We start from the raw sequence: 18,318 nt of genomic DNA, 5'->3' as shown, positions 1-18,318 counted from the left end.
GTGGGGTGGGGGTCATTCTTATCCAATCTTATCTCAAGCAACACAAGCAAAGGCGATTGTACTGTGACAAAAATGAAGGGAATCTCCAATTATTATTTTATTGTTATTAGGTACAGTGTATAAATTAATTTTTTTGAAGTTTTTTTCTATGCCTGAAAACCCGCGACTCAGCAAGTAACTGTACCTCATAAATCGGTCGTTCTGTCAAGCCAGAAAATCCGTTTATGCATTTGGCTCATTATTTCCCGATTATAGGTAAATAAAAAAGGCACAAAAGTTTTACGCACCATCACAGTAAGCAGAACGTGTTCTGTTTCCTAAATGTGTATAGACTAAAAAACAGGTCAATGAACCAAAACGTATATAATGAACTGAAATGATTATTTTCAATTTTATTTTAAAATAAATTAATATTTTAGTTTTCATATTCACACTGATGCATGTTTCGTCACGTGGTATGTTCGTTTCATCAATGAAAATAAAATTGCTTCCGCTGCGCAACATCTGACGTTTATCGCTGAAAAAGGCCAAGTCTGTATCTGTTAGTCGATAAATAACCTTGGCCATGGTTGAATGAATACGCGTCTAGTTTAGTGGTTTTGGTGATTCGCCTCTGGCGGAAGGCACCACATACAATGCAATAGATGACGCCGACAATATTCCGATTGTGACGTTGTCTCCTTCTGCCGCGATATTGCGACATGTGAGCAAAATTAGTTTTAGAATATACTTCTCAATGGTGGCGAATTACATTACCGGGTTCTTCTCGACTTGACGATGAGGACAGATGACGTTCTTACTTATTCCGTAGTGTTCATCTGGGAGGATAACTGATCTGCATATAATACCTCGAACGTATCATTTTCAAACTTATCACTTTCAGATAAGTGTCACGTGTTTTAAACCATACAAAGTGAAATCCAAATTCTTTGTCGGGGTCAATGGCACGGTTGAAATGACATGCTGATTCTGGCAGTAAATTTTGGGTTTCTGATGACTCTATAACAATACAAGTCATGGACTTTTATAAACTATAGTTTACATAAAAGATACAGATTCTCCTTGATGCCGATTAATCAAGCTAAAGAAGAAACTTTGGTAAAAAAGAACACTTTTTTTTGGGTATGGTACGTTCAAAGATTGTGAAGATGATTAACTGAACAACACAACAATTGAGATAGCTCCAAATAATGGTCATTTTATATGTAATATCGTACATATAAGGAGGCCCTGGATGGCCGAGTGGTCGAAATCGCTAGCCTTTACATAACACCGTAATCTCAGTCATGTCCGCTTTGGTTCGAATCTCGGGCTCAGCCAACGTGGGTATGTGGAAAGCTTGCCGGTACCTTCACGTAGGTCAGTCGTTCTTCCACAGGCTTTTCAACCTATTATACCGGTCATCATGTGCTGAAATGGCGTAAAATCTCCCCCCCCCCCAAAAAAAAACCCCCAAAAAACCACAAGCCACAATTATAAATATAAACTATGAAATACCCATCATATATAAAGAATAGAAAAACAACATAAGGATGGTGAAACATTTTATTTCAAATGATGTCATATGAAATTGATGTAACCTATGCATGACTTCATTTATAGGCTCTTATAACAAACAGCTGCAATGAGAGAACAAAGCACAGGTACCTGGAACTGTATAATGTAATAATTGTAATAAATGTACAAAATATCATAAACAGTGACTTTTTTATGAAATATAATTACACCATCTTTGGAGTACATATAAACAAGACATATCAAATAGTTTCAAAAACATGACATTTTCAGCACGTTAACTTCATGAAGTAGCACAAATTACATTTGTAAACAAAATATGGAATTATACAAGTAATATTTCTTTTGACATGTTAACAATTACACTCGTGTTTGGAAGGCGGCTGACAAAACTATGACCTTATCCAGTTTAACAAAGTATAGCTCTTTTTCAAACCACTGACAATGGTTGTTGTTGTGGGGTTTAACGCCATATTTCAGCGCACGATAGGCTATGCATGGCGGCCAGTATTAATGGTGGAGGAATAACCCGTGAAAACCCCGAGAAGAACCACCGACCCACGAGAAGCTACTGGCAAGCTTTCTCACATTACCACGTTAGCCGAATCCTAGACTCGAACCCACACAGACAGAGGTGAGATGGCAGTGATCCGTAACAGAGAGCGCTTTAGACCATTCGGCCACTCGGGGCCCCCACTGACAATGGATGTGAAAATGTAACTTTAAACATGCGCCATCAAACCCGGGATCTGGCCATCGCATCATGCACTGGCAAACCGGGGTCTATACTTGTTCTACTAATTACTTCAAGTGGAAGGATAAAACATAGAGTCCCCCACACATTGTGAATGCATCTATATGAATCTATGATTTGTATTTTTGTGCATAAACCTCAACCTCGACAACTCGCACACATCGGGGTCCAAAAACATAGACCGCACTATAAGCGAGGCGCGAGTTACCAAGGGACCTCCAAAAAATCCGCTACACATCCAAAGAACCGCGGGGTTGGGTGTGGAAACTGGGCTGTTTAATGACTGAATCCTCGTTTTACAATCGCATCGAGAATAATTGTCAATAAAGCGCTTTTTCCGATGAAGTTGTTCGTTATTCTGTAGAAATTACATTTATTTTTAAAATGTCCAATATCTGAAAGATTGATTACATGATTCGAACTGGTTTTAACAAACAACATGTGTGCAAAAACAATCGTGTATTACATCACTGTTTTTTGTTTGGATGATTAGTCTGGTTCCAGGAGTGTCATTGAGAGTATTGTCCGAAGCAGGAAACCAAACGAACTGTTGATACACTATCAACCAAGATTTCTTTTTTTAAAAAAAAACGCAACATTTCATGTGACCATCGTCTACGTCGAAACTCAATTTTGTAATTGTTCAATTAGTAAGATACTGATGCCGTAATTTCATTGCAAGTAACACAGAAACTTCTTATCATCCTTGAGGATATCTCTACGTGTGAATTCGGGAATTATCTGAAACTCGTTTTGCCACAATAATCCGTATATATGAAAGAAAACTCTTTAGTTTACGAAGTACTCATTTCGCTTGGCTGCCTTGCTATCTTTAAACAGTTATGAATGAGTATATTATTTTAAGGTGGTTTAATTAGATTACATACACAATAACATTTATAACAGTGTTCGATTGATCGACTGAAATGAGTTACCTGACATGCGACCAGGGCCGCTGATTCTTAAGAACGTTGGATTTGTATGCCTTTTAACTTTTGTTGTTAATTCCACCTCCTTTGATTCAACAGACGTAATTAACGTGATAACAGAAAACGTGGCCCGCTTTTTATTTAGTTCAACAATACAACAAATGCTTCCGATATCAAACCACCGTCAGCACTTAGTTATGTTCTCAGAGAAACGCTCGCGGACATAGCTGTTACGGTAGGTTGACAAGCTTTACGTTTAATTACAAGAGGACACGTTGCACTTATGATGATTACACTTAAAAGGAACTAACAGACAGAACTAGAACACAAATTTCAGTTAATAAAACAATATTCTACTGGTATTTATTTATTAATACACTGCCGACACTAGGCGTAAGTGACATTTTCATTGATCGAAATTTCCTTGAATATCGTTAATTACGGTGTACTAAGAATGTTGTTTGGAAGAAAAAAGTAACAAACTGTATGACTTCTTTCTTAAGTTGATATTTCATAATGTTGATTAAAATTTCCAGGTCCTATCTACCGTTTTCGACGATAAAACAAGCGAAATATCAAAGTTTCCGTTACCAATTTTGATCGCGATTTCCTTCAAGCTAAACAAATAGGAATCAGTTTTGGGGAAATTTCTGATTTAAAAATGGGACCAACACCTGACCCCGCGTTATAAGCGGGCTTGTGAGTTATCAGGGCGTGAGTTATCGAGGGAGTGGTGTATCTTGTATTGTCATGATCTTCAATTTGATAAATGTTTTGCAGAATTAATAAAACTTAAAGAAGTACGGTGATGATGATTCGAAATAGATACCGATAGTTTCATTCTTACCGTATAAAGCTGATTATCGAAATCAATAATAGTAGAATATTTAAGCAAAACGAAGCGCCTGTGACAAATAAATGTACCGAATGCAAATGTTTCGATAATTCAGAACTCGCCCAAATTTGCTTTTGCCACCTTTGCAAGAAATAACTTCTCAATTTGTTTTATATGACCAATTTTTTCAGATGCACAGAATGTCGCCATGTTTGTAAGCTATTCACCCGTGAAAACAGAAAATGTCGTTGCCTGTGGTGTTATTTAGTTAATTTAGGTTATGCAACGACATGACTGGTTGAAATTGACTTGATGTTTTGATAATTATTAGAAACGTTTGATTGAATTTGAATATAATTTGATTTCGGTTGAAAATGTGCACGATTTAGCATTACCTCAGTGTTTACTGAATACAGTTTGGAGTTTACCAAATATATCATTTATTGTTAAAAAAGTGGTTGGTTCTTGGGGTGGGTGGCACAAATCGAAACAATCTAACTACTTCCTCGTGCATGTCCATAATCCGAGTCCGTATCTATGACTTGCTTTACAGTATAACATAGCATTTCAATGAGACTTTTAACAATTTTAAAATTAACTTTACAGCAACACTGAATTAATAGGCGATGAACGGTATCTATGTACATTTGCTAAGTATATTTATTCAAAAAAGGCACATACAAATATAGAGTTCTTTTGTTTTTTTTAATTTTACTTTAGTCCAAAAGATATCAACAGTAGTGTTCTTTAATTTATTTACATTTAAAGTACAGTTATGGGATATAGTATTCTGCCACTTATGGTCTAGAACAATTTGATGAAATTTCCGAGTGTAAAGAAATGTTAGTTAATAAAGATGAAAATAACTAAAATAAAAATAATGTTAAAATATCGTTTAAAAAAATAAAAAACCATTATCCTGCTTGCAGTACCCGACCACCAACTTGTTACCCTGACTTTCCAAACCACCACTAAAGGTATATATTCAAGTCTCCTTGAAATTGTTATTAAAGTCCAGGGAAAACAGGATTTATCCATCCACACCCCTGACGTTAGATTAAGGTCGAATGATATTTTCACCATTTATTTTTTTTTCTCCATTTTCCTTCACTCATAACAAATATAACAGAAAATAGGGCAAAACTCTTTTGTAATCATAGAGGTCAATGAATCAGATGTTACCAACCTTCCTTTTTGACATAAACGCTGCATTAGATGACAATATATCGACTCAGATGTTTAGTCTTTGTATATAACCAATCTACTATTTTGACACAAACGCTGCATTAGATGACAATTTATCGACTTAGATGTTTAGTCTAACATATAATCCATCTTCTATTATGACAAACAAGCTGTATTAGATGACATCATATCGACTCAGATGTTTAGTCTTTGTATATAACCCATCTTTCATTTTGACACAAACACTGCATTAGATGACAATATATCGACTCAGATGTTTAGTCTTTGTATATAACCCAACTTTCATTTTGACACAAACGCTACATTAGATGACAGCATTTCGACTCAGATGTTTAGTCTTTGCATATAACCCATCTTCTATCATGACGAAAATGATACACTGGATGACAAAATATTAAATCAGAACTTGACCACTCCCTCAAAATCAAGTAAGGGATTGCGTCTGACGTAATGGTGCCTTTCGAAGGTTGTACCCTTTCTTTATTTCATCCAGCAAGCGATCTATGATGCATCCATCTTCCTCCTTTGGCGGAAGGGAGTGTGATTCTGAAAGTGAAATGAGCAAGTACTACTGCAGCAGAAACACTACCAGTATTATACAATGCATATCATAACTAGTTAACATATAAACGCAGATGGATGAATAGTTATCATAGTAAAACAAATAATTGAAGGAGACAAGAAAGACAGTATTACTGCGGGTCATTTTTTGTGGGCCGCGCTGATACAAAAATTGTTATATATATAATGAACGGCCCACAAACTTTACTTTTTAGGTCCATGCTGCCCATGATGTTGATGATGCTGGATCATCCCCGTCAATAGTTTTGAAAAAAAAAATCGTTTGCAAAGCAACCTGAATTTCGTTTACTCTTCTTGCCCTAATGTCACTTTCATGCTACATTCGTTACTGTGTTCTGTACCTCAAACCCATTCAGCCTACTGAGAATTGATTAACCCGATCTGAAACACGAACAAGCAAGCAGTGGAAAAAATGTTTTAAAAAACGCATTACATATCTAAAATATGACACCCAGAATTTTAATCTGATGGAATATAAGCTGTTTTTTTTTTGCTATTGATGTAGCTATATAACATAACGTCATCAATAAACTCAGATAAATTAATCTGCAGTAATACTACAGGGAAATTCTCGTGAGCTGATCCTGAACCATAAAATCAAAACATGTAAAAAGTTGAATCCTATAATTTCATCCAAACTTTCAATTTTATTTTCACAAAGCTATTGAAGGTGCTTACATTGCATCTTTAACTCTGAGTTTCTTCTAAGAAAGTTTTTCTGCGAATATATTAAGTTTTCATTTTAGTGGAATTATGGTTTTGATCGATTGGGTGTCGAGTAGAAGATAAAGTCCTTCAAATTAAAGTTTGAATTCAAGGTGAGATTTAACTGTATACTGGTTGTGATATAATAAAACGCAACGACACTGATATATTTTGGCTATTATTCAGAAGAAGAAAAAAAACGTACTTTTTACGTTGGCAGCACTAGCTGCTTGTGCCTTCCTTCTCTTATCTGCCTTTTCCTCTTGGATTCTCCTCTGTTCATTTTCCTACAAGGAATATTTTATAATACAATTCCTATGCAGGAAATTTTTTAATGACATATGTAAAGTACAAAAGACAACCAGTTTTATCCTCATTAACTGCCACCTCTACTGAAGACTCTCCCCACCCCATTTCTGGTTTCCTCATGTATTTAACCTCCCTTCTGCAGCAACCTTTCTTAAAAAGGCAAATAGTCATGAAGGTGACTCCTCAAAACAGCATATATCATATCCTTCCTCATTATCTGTCTCATTAATTCTATTGTAAACAATGTTATACAAAGGCCAATCTACGTTTACGTATCAAACTGTCTATATTTTACCTTGTGACATCCATTGTGGAACACGCCAAATACGTAGCCAAATAAGACGAGTACAAAAGTTCTATAAAGAAACTCTTTTCTAAATTTAAATACTATTGATCGGTATGATGGTGCAAGGTCATGATGGACAGGAACGGATACTCGAACCATGCACATCCCACCTCATCACCACCACCCCAAACAAATTATCAAGAAGACCATGACCAGCATCTCGAGCATACGATTAAAGCCTAATTGCAAAAACGTTAACCAAACCTTTACAAACTCGGACAAAATCGTCTACAACTTTTAAATCTCAGATAATATCTCTGGATGGAAAACACACGAGACATGAATAAACGATAACAAAACAATATGTAAATGATGTAAAACAAAAGATGCATGATGTGTACCTTCTGACACTGTTTGACCTTTTCACAGAAACTATTCATTATGATAACGAATTCCTCAATTTTGAAAGAAGCCTCATTTTCACAAAAATGAACAGCTACACGTTTTGTCAGTTTTTCGATCTGGCCCATGTTGAACTTCGCTTCTGCCAACTCCTTCTGAGCAGCCTAAAACGACAATGTATACCCGATTACATATTTCCTTCATATTGTCAAATAAGGACGTAAGGACTATTCTACAAGTTAAGGATTTCCTTTCTGTCACTAACTGGATTAACTTAACTGTCTACAAATGAGATGCTTATAAGAATGTAACAAATAAATAAAGGCAAGTACAGCCTGCTAGATGCTTATCAAGTATCAATATCCAAATTGAGACATATATTAAAAGTTAGTCTTTCCACATATTGTCACTTTCGTCAAGTAAAACTAAAATTATTTCCGAGAAAATCAACTAATCAACATAAAAAATGTAAAGCAAATCTGTGTACAATATTAATCAGTATTAATATCACTTCTTAATCAGCATTAATATCACTTCAAAGTACTGTATTCTCTCCGTTACTGTCATTCACCATTAGAAATTTGTCCGTCATGTCACAAGCTCCGTTTGTTTACAATAGTTACATGTACAACGAATGTATCTCGAGGTTACAGTCCTTCCATGTCAAATATCAACCATTTACTCACCAGTCAGACATTCCTGATACTAAAGTTAAAACGGATGTTTTTAGTTTTCTGCTCAGATAAGGCATTATTTTTATGTTTCCCACGAGATCATTCAGCGATCGTAGTATCGCTTTTTACTTTACTCCGGTCGGAAATCATCACAAACTTAAAGTGTAGTTGAACTAAAACCAAACATAACTAGAGGTTTAGGTTGGTTACAATTTTGGATTTCATTAAAAAATATTTCTCTCTAACACTATTCTTAGGTTTAGAGTAAATACTGCTCGACGTTGTGATGTAATTAAGCATTCCGAGATCCTCTGGTCCCTTCGTATAATTCATAGTTTACTCCTACAATACGGCAGTGCTAAACATACGGTTGATAATAATGTATGCTTAAACCTTTGAGACAAACATTTCTGTATTTATGAATAAAAATCTATGAATAATAAAGAGTTAACATTTTCTTAGAATTTCCCTTCAAAAACTATTAAAACTGAATTCTGACGACACCGATTCTCATTGGAAAATAAGTTTCCGAACGTTTACATATTCCATGATGTATCGGAAATCATAAAGAATGTTATTCAAATGTGTGATTGATCCCAAAAATTTCAATCTCAAGAATTTTGTACTAAATGAATTCACTAATTTTGAAGCTGAAAGGAAACATCTTAGTTGCTTGATAATTGATGATAAAACGTCTTCGGCACATCTCTGATCATAAAACATATCTAACTAGCTTGAATGCAAAGACACTTAGATAAAGGTACTTGGAATATGTGGATTCCGTCTGAGTAAAACTACTCATCGATGACTCAGCATGCCGGGTATGCGATAATAGTTTATATTAAGTTCATTCCATGTTTAAAAAACAGTAGCAAGTTTGAAATTAATATTTAATGGAAGTTGCAAGGAGACTTACAAGATATAACCAAAGCCAGAATACAATTTGTCAGGACTTGAAACCACACATGTTATCATATGCAACTGTTTAATCAAGACAAAATTTGGTACTGACTTTCTATTTTTTCCATGCATCCAATAATGGAATATTATGTCATTGAAATGTAGGAAATACTTACTTGCACAAACGTTTCCAGCATATTCTTTATGTCATCAGGAGAATTTTGAAGCTGTTTCGATAATGTCTCTACGCCGACGTCAAGCTCCCGAAGTTCGGTGCTGAGATTGTCCAGAGTCATTCTAAAGGAAGACAAAAATTATAATATGTATTTTTAACGCTTGGTAAAAGTATATTCTACTTGTTGGCTTTTGACCGGTCTTAAAATTAAAATTTTCTGCCAATTTTGAATCTTCAAACATTTATCACCCGACTAATTTTTTTAAGATGTTTTTTAATACGTTTGTCCTACACTAAAATGAGTTTATAAATAAGATGTTTGATGGATGTTCCAAACAGATGTTATTCTGTTGATTTAAAAGTACAATGAAATGATTTGATCGACTGCTATTTCAGAGTATCCTGTCATGATGTACAGAGAACTATAGTACTGATCACAGCTATTGCAAATAATGTGCCAATGAAAAATACATATTTACTATTATTAGACTGGTAAAATCTTGTTTTTAGGTTACTTTTTTAATTTAATTAATAACTAGTCATGCTAGCTGCATTGGTCTTACCATTGTGTCTGTCTTAGCAACTAGTCATGCTAGTTGCATTGGTGTTACCTTTTTGTTTGTATTAACTAGTCATGCTAGTTGCATTGGTGTTACCTTTTTGTCTGTATTAACTAGTCATGTTAGTTGCATTGGTGTTGCCTTTTTGTCTGTATTAACAACTAGTCATGCTAGTTGCATAGGTGTTACCTTTTTGTCTGTCTTAACAACTAGTCATGCTAGTTGCATTGGTGTTACCTTTATGTCTGTATTAACAACTAGTCATGCTAGTTGCATTGGTGTTACCTTTTTGTCTGTATGAATAACTAGTCATGCTAGTTGCATTGGTGTTACCTTTTTGTCTGTGTTAACTAGTCATGCTAGTTGCATTGGTGTTACCATTTTGTCTGTATTAATAAGTAGTCATGCTAGTTGCATTGGTGCTACTTTTTGTCGGTACTGACAACTAGTCATGCTAGTTGCATTGGTGTTAACTTTTTGTCTGTGTTAATAACAAGTCATGCTAGTTGCATTGGTGCTACTTTTTGTCGGTATTAACAACTAGTCATGCTAGTTGCATTGGTGTTACTTTTTGTCTGTGTTAATAACTAGTCATGCTAGTTGCATTGGTGTTACTTTTTGTCTTTCTTGACAACTAGTCATGCTAGTTGCATTCGTGTTACCTTTTGTTTGTATTAACTATTCATGCTAGTTGCATTCGTGTTACCTTTTGTTTGTATTAACTATTCATGCTAGTTGCATTGGTGTTACCTTTTTGTCTGTATTAACAACTAGTCATGCTAGTTGCATGCAAAAAGAGGCCAGTAACTGCATGTTGACCCCACAAACAATTCATTGCTGAAATAAACCTGTAACAAATTGTTTACGATGGTATAAAAGTATTTGATGCATTTAGTTTCCCACTAACATGGGCTCCACAAAACCAAGTACAAAGGGACAAAAACGTTTAACATTTAAAAAGATTTAACATTTAAAAAGACATTTCAAAGTCAAGTGCGCTTTACATAATTTACATCTGTCTCGTACTTTAGAGACGGTCAGAATTGCAATGGCAAAAAGGGTGAAGAAAACACAAAATACTCTCGATGGTCAAAATACTTGATTAATGTAATCTCTGAGGCAGACAAAAAACATGTTGGAGAACCTGGAGAAAAACAATGACAAAGGATGGACCATCATACCCCCAGTTTTGGGCTCCGTATATTTATCAGTTTGTTAACCGCTATCATTCCAAAAGTTGTAATTATCGTTATATTCTATATGATGATCAGAAGTACGCCAAGTAGAGTATCAAACAATATGGAAGGTAGAGTTGTGTAACACGAACTATTTTGTACCGCGGTATTTCTTGACAAACCACGAAAAGCACCACAGTATACATAAATTGTATTAGGGAAATGTAATGTTCTGGGGTATTGTCCTGATATCTTTTATTATATTTCTGTCTGTCAATCGCTGCAAAAATGTATTACTCAGATTTATAGCAACATTACACTATACGATATATATATATTTTATTTGAAGATTAAAATTATTTTCTTGTGATAAAACAAAATTAGATACATTAACTCAGAAGAAAATCATATCCCTTCCCTCCAAAATAACAATTTTGGTTTCAGTTCTGGAGACTTGAGAAAGGTTCTGGGTGCAAGACAAGTTACAGCCTGCAAGATCTTAGTTTATCCTACCATATGGCATGCACATGTAGACTGCTATCCACAATGATTGTGGGCGAATACACTACTAATTCTACTACTGCAAATAATGTTATTGCTGATACTACTAATAAAAATATCTTGATGAAACGAAAATATTTTTTATCTTCGTTTTCTTTGTCAACATCTTTCTTATTCTTTTCATTATCATCAGCACGTTTACATGAATTATTGTCACCTATCAGAAAACCAACGTGAACGCATTGCATATTTGCTAATACATAGAGTGCAAATTCACACATGTGCGAAATATGTAACTGATCAGCAAATGTTGTGCATTAGAACAGGTGCAAGTCTATATATGCATGCTAATGGATGCATCACTTCCTACTGCAATTCTCCCCTTTACGTCAAATAAACTATATAATGAAGAGGGGGTGGGCGGATCGTATTTGTCCCAGAGTCAAATTTTTAATTATGTTATGAAAAGCCAAACTTATGTTGCCTCCCATTAGAGGAGTGATGTATTACCGGCATACCGATTTACTGTGATATTTGTTTTATTCTGTGGTACATACCACTGTACGTTTTCACTTCGATAGTGTCCATCCATAAGGAATATACTGAGATTCCCTAGTAATCTTGTTCAGAAGTTAATGATATTAACAGCGTGTTTTCATTTTGATTTCAAAAGTTTTAAAAAAGTTATTTTTACAAAACAGTATTTGTCACAAATTAATTTTGAATATTACAAATATATGTATGGTTCTTTAATCATGTGTTTGAGATATGCCACGTTATGCCAGCATGGTGGCCAAGATGGAATGTAGTGAAAAATATTAGGGCCAAATCGAACTTTTCTGGGAAGAAAAAAAGCAACAGATTTTCAACAATCTAAATATTTTTGAGTTATTTATTAGCGTACATTAATGTGCTAAGTAATTGCATTAATTTGTAATACTGCGAATATTCCTATGACTTGCAGGAGAGTAGTTGCTTTCTCTTTTGAATTTTACGTAAAATTTATCCAGTCTATTAAACAGTTTTTCTCGTTTACTGAGTATGTTTCGCTGATGAATATATTGCCTGGGTGTTAGTATCCTATTCAAACTTTCCTTGACTATTATATTAATAGTGTAGCAAGAAAAATGTAGGTTTCATTTTCAGTGCCTCCTATTTCTATCAATAAGCTCTCAAATGTCAGGCTCCAATGTATTTTACAAGATGTCGGCTTAGTGTAAGCTTAATTACCCCACTTAATAACAGTTTTTAGAATACAACTTATGCAACAATTAACATCACAATATTTCAGAGGCAAGGCCTTACAGACATTATTAACAACTCTCGTTTTCTCCACATTGCTTTTCAAGTACTTCAATTATTTCAACTATAATTATACGTGGAATAATAATAAAAAAATCTCACAGGTCAAATTCGGTGGATAACTGATTGAGTTGTGACCCTTCTTTAATTCAGAAGTTCGCAAATGCATCTTGAACCAAAATTTCGTCAGTTACGATACAATAACGGAGACGCCCGTGTCCTCTGAATGCAATTTTATCTTTTAGCTTTCTAAAAGCATGCGAATATTACGTCAAACCAAGCTACAACCACAAAACGTGTATTCATTTCTAAGCCACTACAACCATATTTCACACCGTTACCAATAAAAAAATTATACAAGAACGTTCCAAACCACCGTTAAGTCCCACCTCAAACGTATTTTCATAAACTGTCTGGAACCATTTGTTACACATGCAGAAAATTAGTAAAACAACAAGGGCAGAATAACAAAGTGTAGGCAAAGAGAAAAAATTTACTTTGTAATTTCGATTTTGACAGCAATTAGAATTTTGTTGGTGCATGTTAGTTTATTTCATCCATTTTACAACGTGAAATTGAATCATTCGAAGCAATATCACGGCTAATTTTGACGTAAGCAACCAATTACAGCGACAAAGTTCCCAATGATGTGCTAGAAAGCAGTGAATCTAGTCTTGATGAATCATCAAGTGCCCCTAATCATCTTAGACGACTGAATCTAGTCTTGACGGACCATAAAGTGACCTAATCCTCAGAGACGACTGACTCTAGTCTTGACGGACCATAAAGTGACCTAATCCTCAGAGACGACTGAATCTAGTCTTGACGGACCATAAAGTGACCTAGTCCTCAGAGACAACTGAATCTAGTCTTGACGGACCATAAAGTGACCCAATCCTCAGAGACGACTGAATCTAGTCTTGATGGACTATAAAGTGACATAATCCTCTGAGAAGACTGAATCTAGTCTTGACGGACCATAAAGTGACCTAATCCTCTGAGATGACTGAATCTAGTCTTGACGAACCGTAAAGTGACCTAATCCTCATAGATGGCTGAATCAAGTCTTAACGGACTACAAAGTGACCTAATCCTCATAGATGGCTGAATCAAGACTTAACGGACCGCGAAGTGACCTAATCCTCAGAGACGACTGAATCTAGTCTTGACGGACCATAAAGTGACCTAATCCTCAGCGACGATTGAACCTAGTCTTGACGGACCATAACGTGACCAATCCTCTGAGACAACTGAATATAGTCTAGACGGACCATAAAGTGACCAATCCTCTGAGACAACTGAATATAGTCTTGACGGACCATAAAGTGACCTAATCCTCAGCGACGACTAAATCTAGTCTTGACGGACCATAAAGTGACCAATCCTCTAAGACAAATGAATATAGTCTTGACGGACCATAAAGTGACCTAATCGTCTGAGACGACTGAATCTAGTCTATACGATCCTAAAGTTACCTGACCCTCAGAGACGACCGAATCTAGTATTGACGGACCATAAAGTGACCTAATCCTCAGAGACGACTGACTCTAGTCTTGACGGACCATAAAGTGACCAAACCTTAGAGACGACTGAATCTAGTCTTCACGGACCATGAAATGACCTAATCCTCAGAGACGACTGAATCTAGTCTTGACGGACCACAAAGTGACCTAATCCTCTGAGATGACTGAATCTATTCTTGACCGACCATGAAGTGACCTAATCCTTAGAGACGACTGAACCTATTCTAGACGGACCATAAAGTGACCTAATCATCAGAGACGACTGAATCTAGTCTTAACGGACAATAAAGTTACCTGATCCTCTGAGACCACTGAATCTAGCCTTAACGGACCACGAAGTGACCTAATCCTCTGAGACGACTGAATCTAGTTTTGACTGACCATAAAGTGAACTAATCCTCAGAGACGACTGAATCTAGTTTTGACGGACCATGAAGTGACCTAATCCTCAGAGACGACTGAATCTAGTCTTGATGGACCATAAAATGACCTAATCCTCAGAGACGACTTAATCTAGACTTGACAGATCATAAAGTGACCTAATCCTCAGAGACGACTGAATCTAGTCTTGACGGACCATGAAGTGACCTAATCCTCAGAGACGACTGAATCTAGTCTTGATGGACCATAAAGTGACCTAATCCCCAGAGATGACTTAATCTAGACTTGACAGATCATAAAGTGACCTAATCCTCAGAGACGACTGAATCTGGTGACTGAGGGATCAGTTGCGGGTAAAAGGGCTTTTGCTAAAAGTTGATAAATTGTTTTCAAAATGACGTAATATTTCCTCCTGGTTCACAACTTTTATCGTAATTATAATATACTTTCCTCGTCAGACGTAACAATGTTCTGTCGTTATTTGTTTGTATGTTTTTAAATTGTTTTTGAGTCAAAACCTTTCCTCGTAAATTATTTCATATATATTCTCTTCTTTAAAGTCTTCCTGTTTGTATACAACAGGATTATCTAATTCCTAACACTACCTTCCGTTAAATTAGGTAAGTACACATATGAAAAGGTAGATTTATATTTTGAAATCTGCTGCACAATTTTAAATTTGTAGAGTGCAAAACTGACCAGTTGTTAGGTCACAAAAAAATAAAGTTTTAGATTATTCAGTTTTTCTACCTTCAACCAGGGTTATGTCTATATAGCAATAAGGTTAGGCCAACTAAGAATCAGTGTCCGTTGCTTAAATACGTTTGATCAGAGCTGACAGAAAGCATCCACGGACCCCTAGAACTTGGCCATAATTCATCACGTTCAAACTGTTTACGTGGTGTAGAAACAACATTTATAATTGTTTAGTAACAACGGCCTCATTTGATAGCAAAGTGACATGACATATGTCAATTTAAAGGCCACACATAACACAGACCAGAATGCTTTCTCTAAAATTTGGTCAAATTTGCTGAAGCCATTTTCCAAAGAAGTCGTTTAAAAGACTGCCCACTTTCAGTAATAGTGACCATATTTGATGGAGACTTGACGTCAGTTTTATACATTTTTCAAAGCCCTAAATACGTAAATGCTTGTTGTCAAATGTGGTCGATTTCTACTGAGCAAATTGGTCTAAATGTATTTTCCTTTTGGTAATGGCTGCCATACTTGATGGTGGATTGGTACCTTTTGTAAAATTTGGAAAACCATTTAAGCCATGCTCCTGTTGAATGGTAAATAAGACTAATTCTTTGTTAACCTTCCTCTACTTTAGTAACGGCGGCCATTGTTTATAGCAGATGGGCAAAATGTGTAACCAACTGAAAAGCGTATATGCTTTCTGTCAACTCTGATCGAACTCTGTTAAGCAACTGTTGATAAGTCTTTTGTTAGTAATGGCAGCCATATTTGAAAGTGGATCGGTACTATATAAACAAATGTTAAATATATTCATAACACAATGATCTCCATACAATTTGGTGATAAGCTATTTTTAGATCTCTTTTACAGTTTTTCTTCTAGTTTATTAACGCCGTCCATGAAAGAAAATTTGAAAAACCGTCACGTCAAGATGCTTTCCATCAAATGTGGTTCAACTGTGTTCTGGGAGTTTCGGACCAGTCCTTTAAAAGATTTGTCTAATCTTTGCATGTATATTGTAACGTTCGACAGATTATAAATAAATCTGAAAGACCTTCCTGATAAAACGCTTTTGTGAAATTTGGTCAAATCGGTTGAGTGGTTTGTGAGATGTAGTTGCATGAAATCTGTTACATTTTTAGTAAGAGCAGCCATACTTGACGGTTGAACTGTTTCAACTGAATATTCAGAGATAGGGTCATATCAGGTACTCTCTTTCAAGTTTAGACAAATTCTTTATGCCGTCTTTGAGAAAATGTTTAAATATCAATTGTGAACAAAAGAAGCGCGACAGACGAAGGACCATACCATAAAAGCTAACATGGTTTTATGGTGAGCAATACGTGTTAAAAATGGCTATAACGTTTAAAAATATAACTGCACAAAAGCTTCAAGATTTATGCAATAGAAGTATGAATGATTTTAAATTATACAGCCCAAATGTGTACAAAATGTCTTGATACTGGAGAAACAAATAATAAAGGATGATAGAATCTTCATTAGTGCAGTTCAGGCTGATTTTGTCATTAAAGCAACAACTAGTACCATCAGAAACTGAAGCGTGACTATCAGGCACTAAAAGCTGGTATCGAAAAAAACAGTCTTTAAACGCCATGAACAATTAACAGATACAAAAACAACCGAGTTATACCATCCTATTGGAAAAAGCTCAAATACAGAAATAACAGAATGGGAATTGAGAATAAAGCCTGTATTTAGATTCAAAATAATGACGGTAATTTAAAAACAAATTATGTGATTGAATCAGTTCTTTCCTCTTGTAGAGATTGCAAATTCAAACAATCAAGCCCTTAAAAGTATAATTATTGGTTTTACAAATGCAAAAGAAAGACAATATATGTTGATGCATTTGAAAATGAGTTTAAGGTACAAGTTAAAGTTTTAAATGATACTAGAAGATCGGTAAGAGCGACGTGGGCAAAGTGATGCAAGTAACTCTTATACGATTGGCTAAAATTACAGAAAGCGTCAGAGACTCCATGTCAACAAGAATGCAAATTTAGAAACTTCAATCAAGTGTCGACAGTGCCTTTTTCTGATTTACTCTGAGTTTAAAGTATTATACAACCAATTAAAGGTTGTGAAGGAATGTAGTTATCATTCACTGACGATGAATACATATTCCAGCACGACTGTGCAACTATATTAACGCAGCACACAAAGACTATGGCCCTGCAGTTTTTAGCTGAACAAATATTGCATTAAAATGTTTTTGCAAGTGTTTACGAAATATAGCCGAGATAGTGTATGAAGAAACTAGTTCGAACAACGCTGCTAAAATTATTTTTACCAATAATGTTTAGCGAAAATAAACACATCGCTAGTGAACAAGAAAACTGATGGATTATTTCAAAGCGTATATGAATGTTAGCACCCTGTTAAATAAGGGCAGTTAACTCTGTACCCTGTTAAATTAGGGCAGTTAACTCACGCCATCTGTGTATCAGCAGATCTATAACAATTGTTCTTCATTTGAAATAACCACATTGGTGGTAGTTTTGTGTTGTGTGGGCTTAATGCTATTTCTCAGCACTAGTTACGCTATACGTGTTATTGTATGGTGATACCATAGAATAAGAAGTACTAATATTGTGTTTCTAATAAATCTAGTGCAATACCATTTGTTTCCCCGCATTATATAGCACGGCATATACTCGTGTTATTGGGTATTTTTAATATATCACCATTCAATTGTTCAAAATTGTATATTTAATTTAGCTATTTTCAATTGTTCGTTATGTATCTGGAACAATGTAAGTTACATTATGTGGATCTGGAACAATGTAAAGTACATTCTGTGTGCATCTATGATTGCGTTTCTGTTTATTTGCAGGTGTATTCCTGTTTATATTCTGACCCTTCCCATACAGCTTTAATCATG

The 18,318-nt window shown here is 35.3% G+C and overlaps 1 protein-coding gene across 3 annotated transcripts in view; it reads right to left on the bottom strand.

Annotated features, from left to right (window-relative positions):
- Positions 1 to 1,531: 1,531 nt before the first annotated feature.
- LOC149796718 (inverted formin-2-like) overlaps positions 1,532 to 18,318 on the bottom strand; it is a 207,495-nt gene continuing 190,708 nt past the window's right edge. For all 3 annotated transcript variants that reach the window (XM_089961357.1, XM_089961356.1, XM_089961358.1), the window contains 4 exons: positions 9,274 to 9,394; positions 7,523 to 7,687; positions 6,732 to 6,813; positions 1,532 to 5,785 (listed from right to left, as the gene is read on the bottom strand). In XM_089961357.1, coding sequence (XP_089817483.1) covers positions 5,664 to 5,785; positions 6,732 to 6,813; positions 7,523 to 7,687; positions 9,274 to 9,394 — 490 coding nt within the window. In that variant the 3' untranslated portion in view covers positions 1,532 to 5,663. The remainder of the gene's footprint in view (positions 5,786 to 6,731; positions 6,814 to 7,522; positions 7,688 to 9,273; positions 9,395 to 18,318) is intronic.

Source organism: Sinohyriopsis cumingii, chromosome 6 (genome assembly GCF_028554795.1).
Source record: "Sinohyriopsis cumingii isolate HCF-2022 chromosome 6, ASM2855479v2, whole genome shotgun sequence".
In the NCBI taxonomy this organism is placed as follows: Eukaryota; Metazoa; Mollusca; class Bivalvia; order Unionida; family Unionidae; genus Sinohyriopsis; species Sinohyriopsis cumingii.
This window is presented reverse-complemented; position numbering and strand designations above follow the sequence as displayed.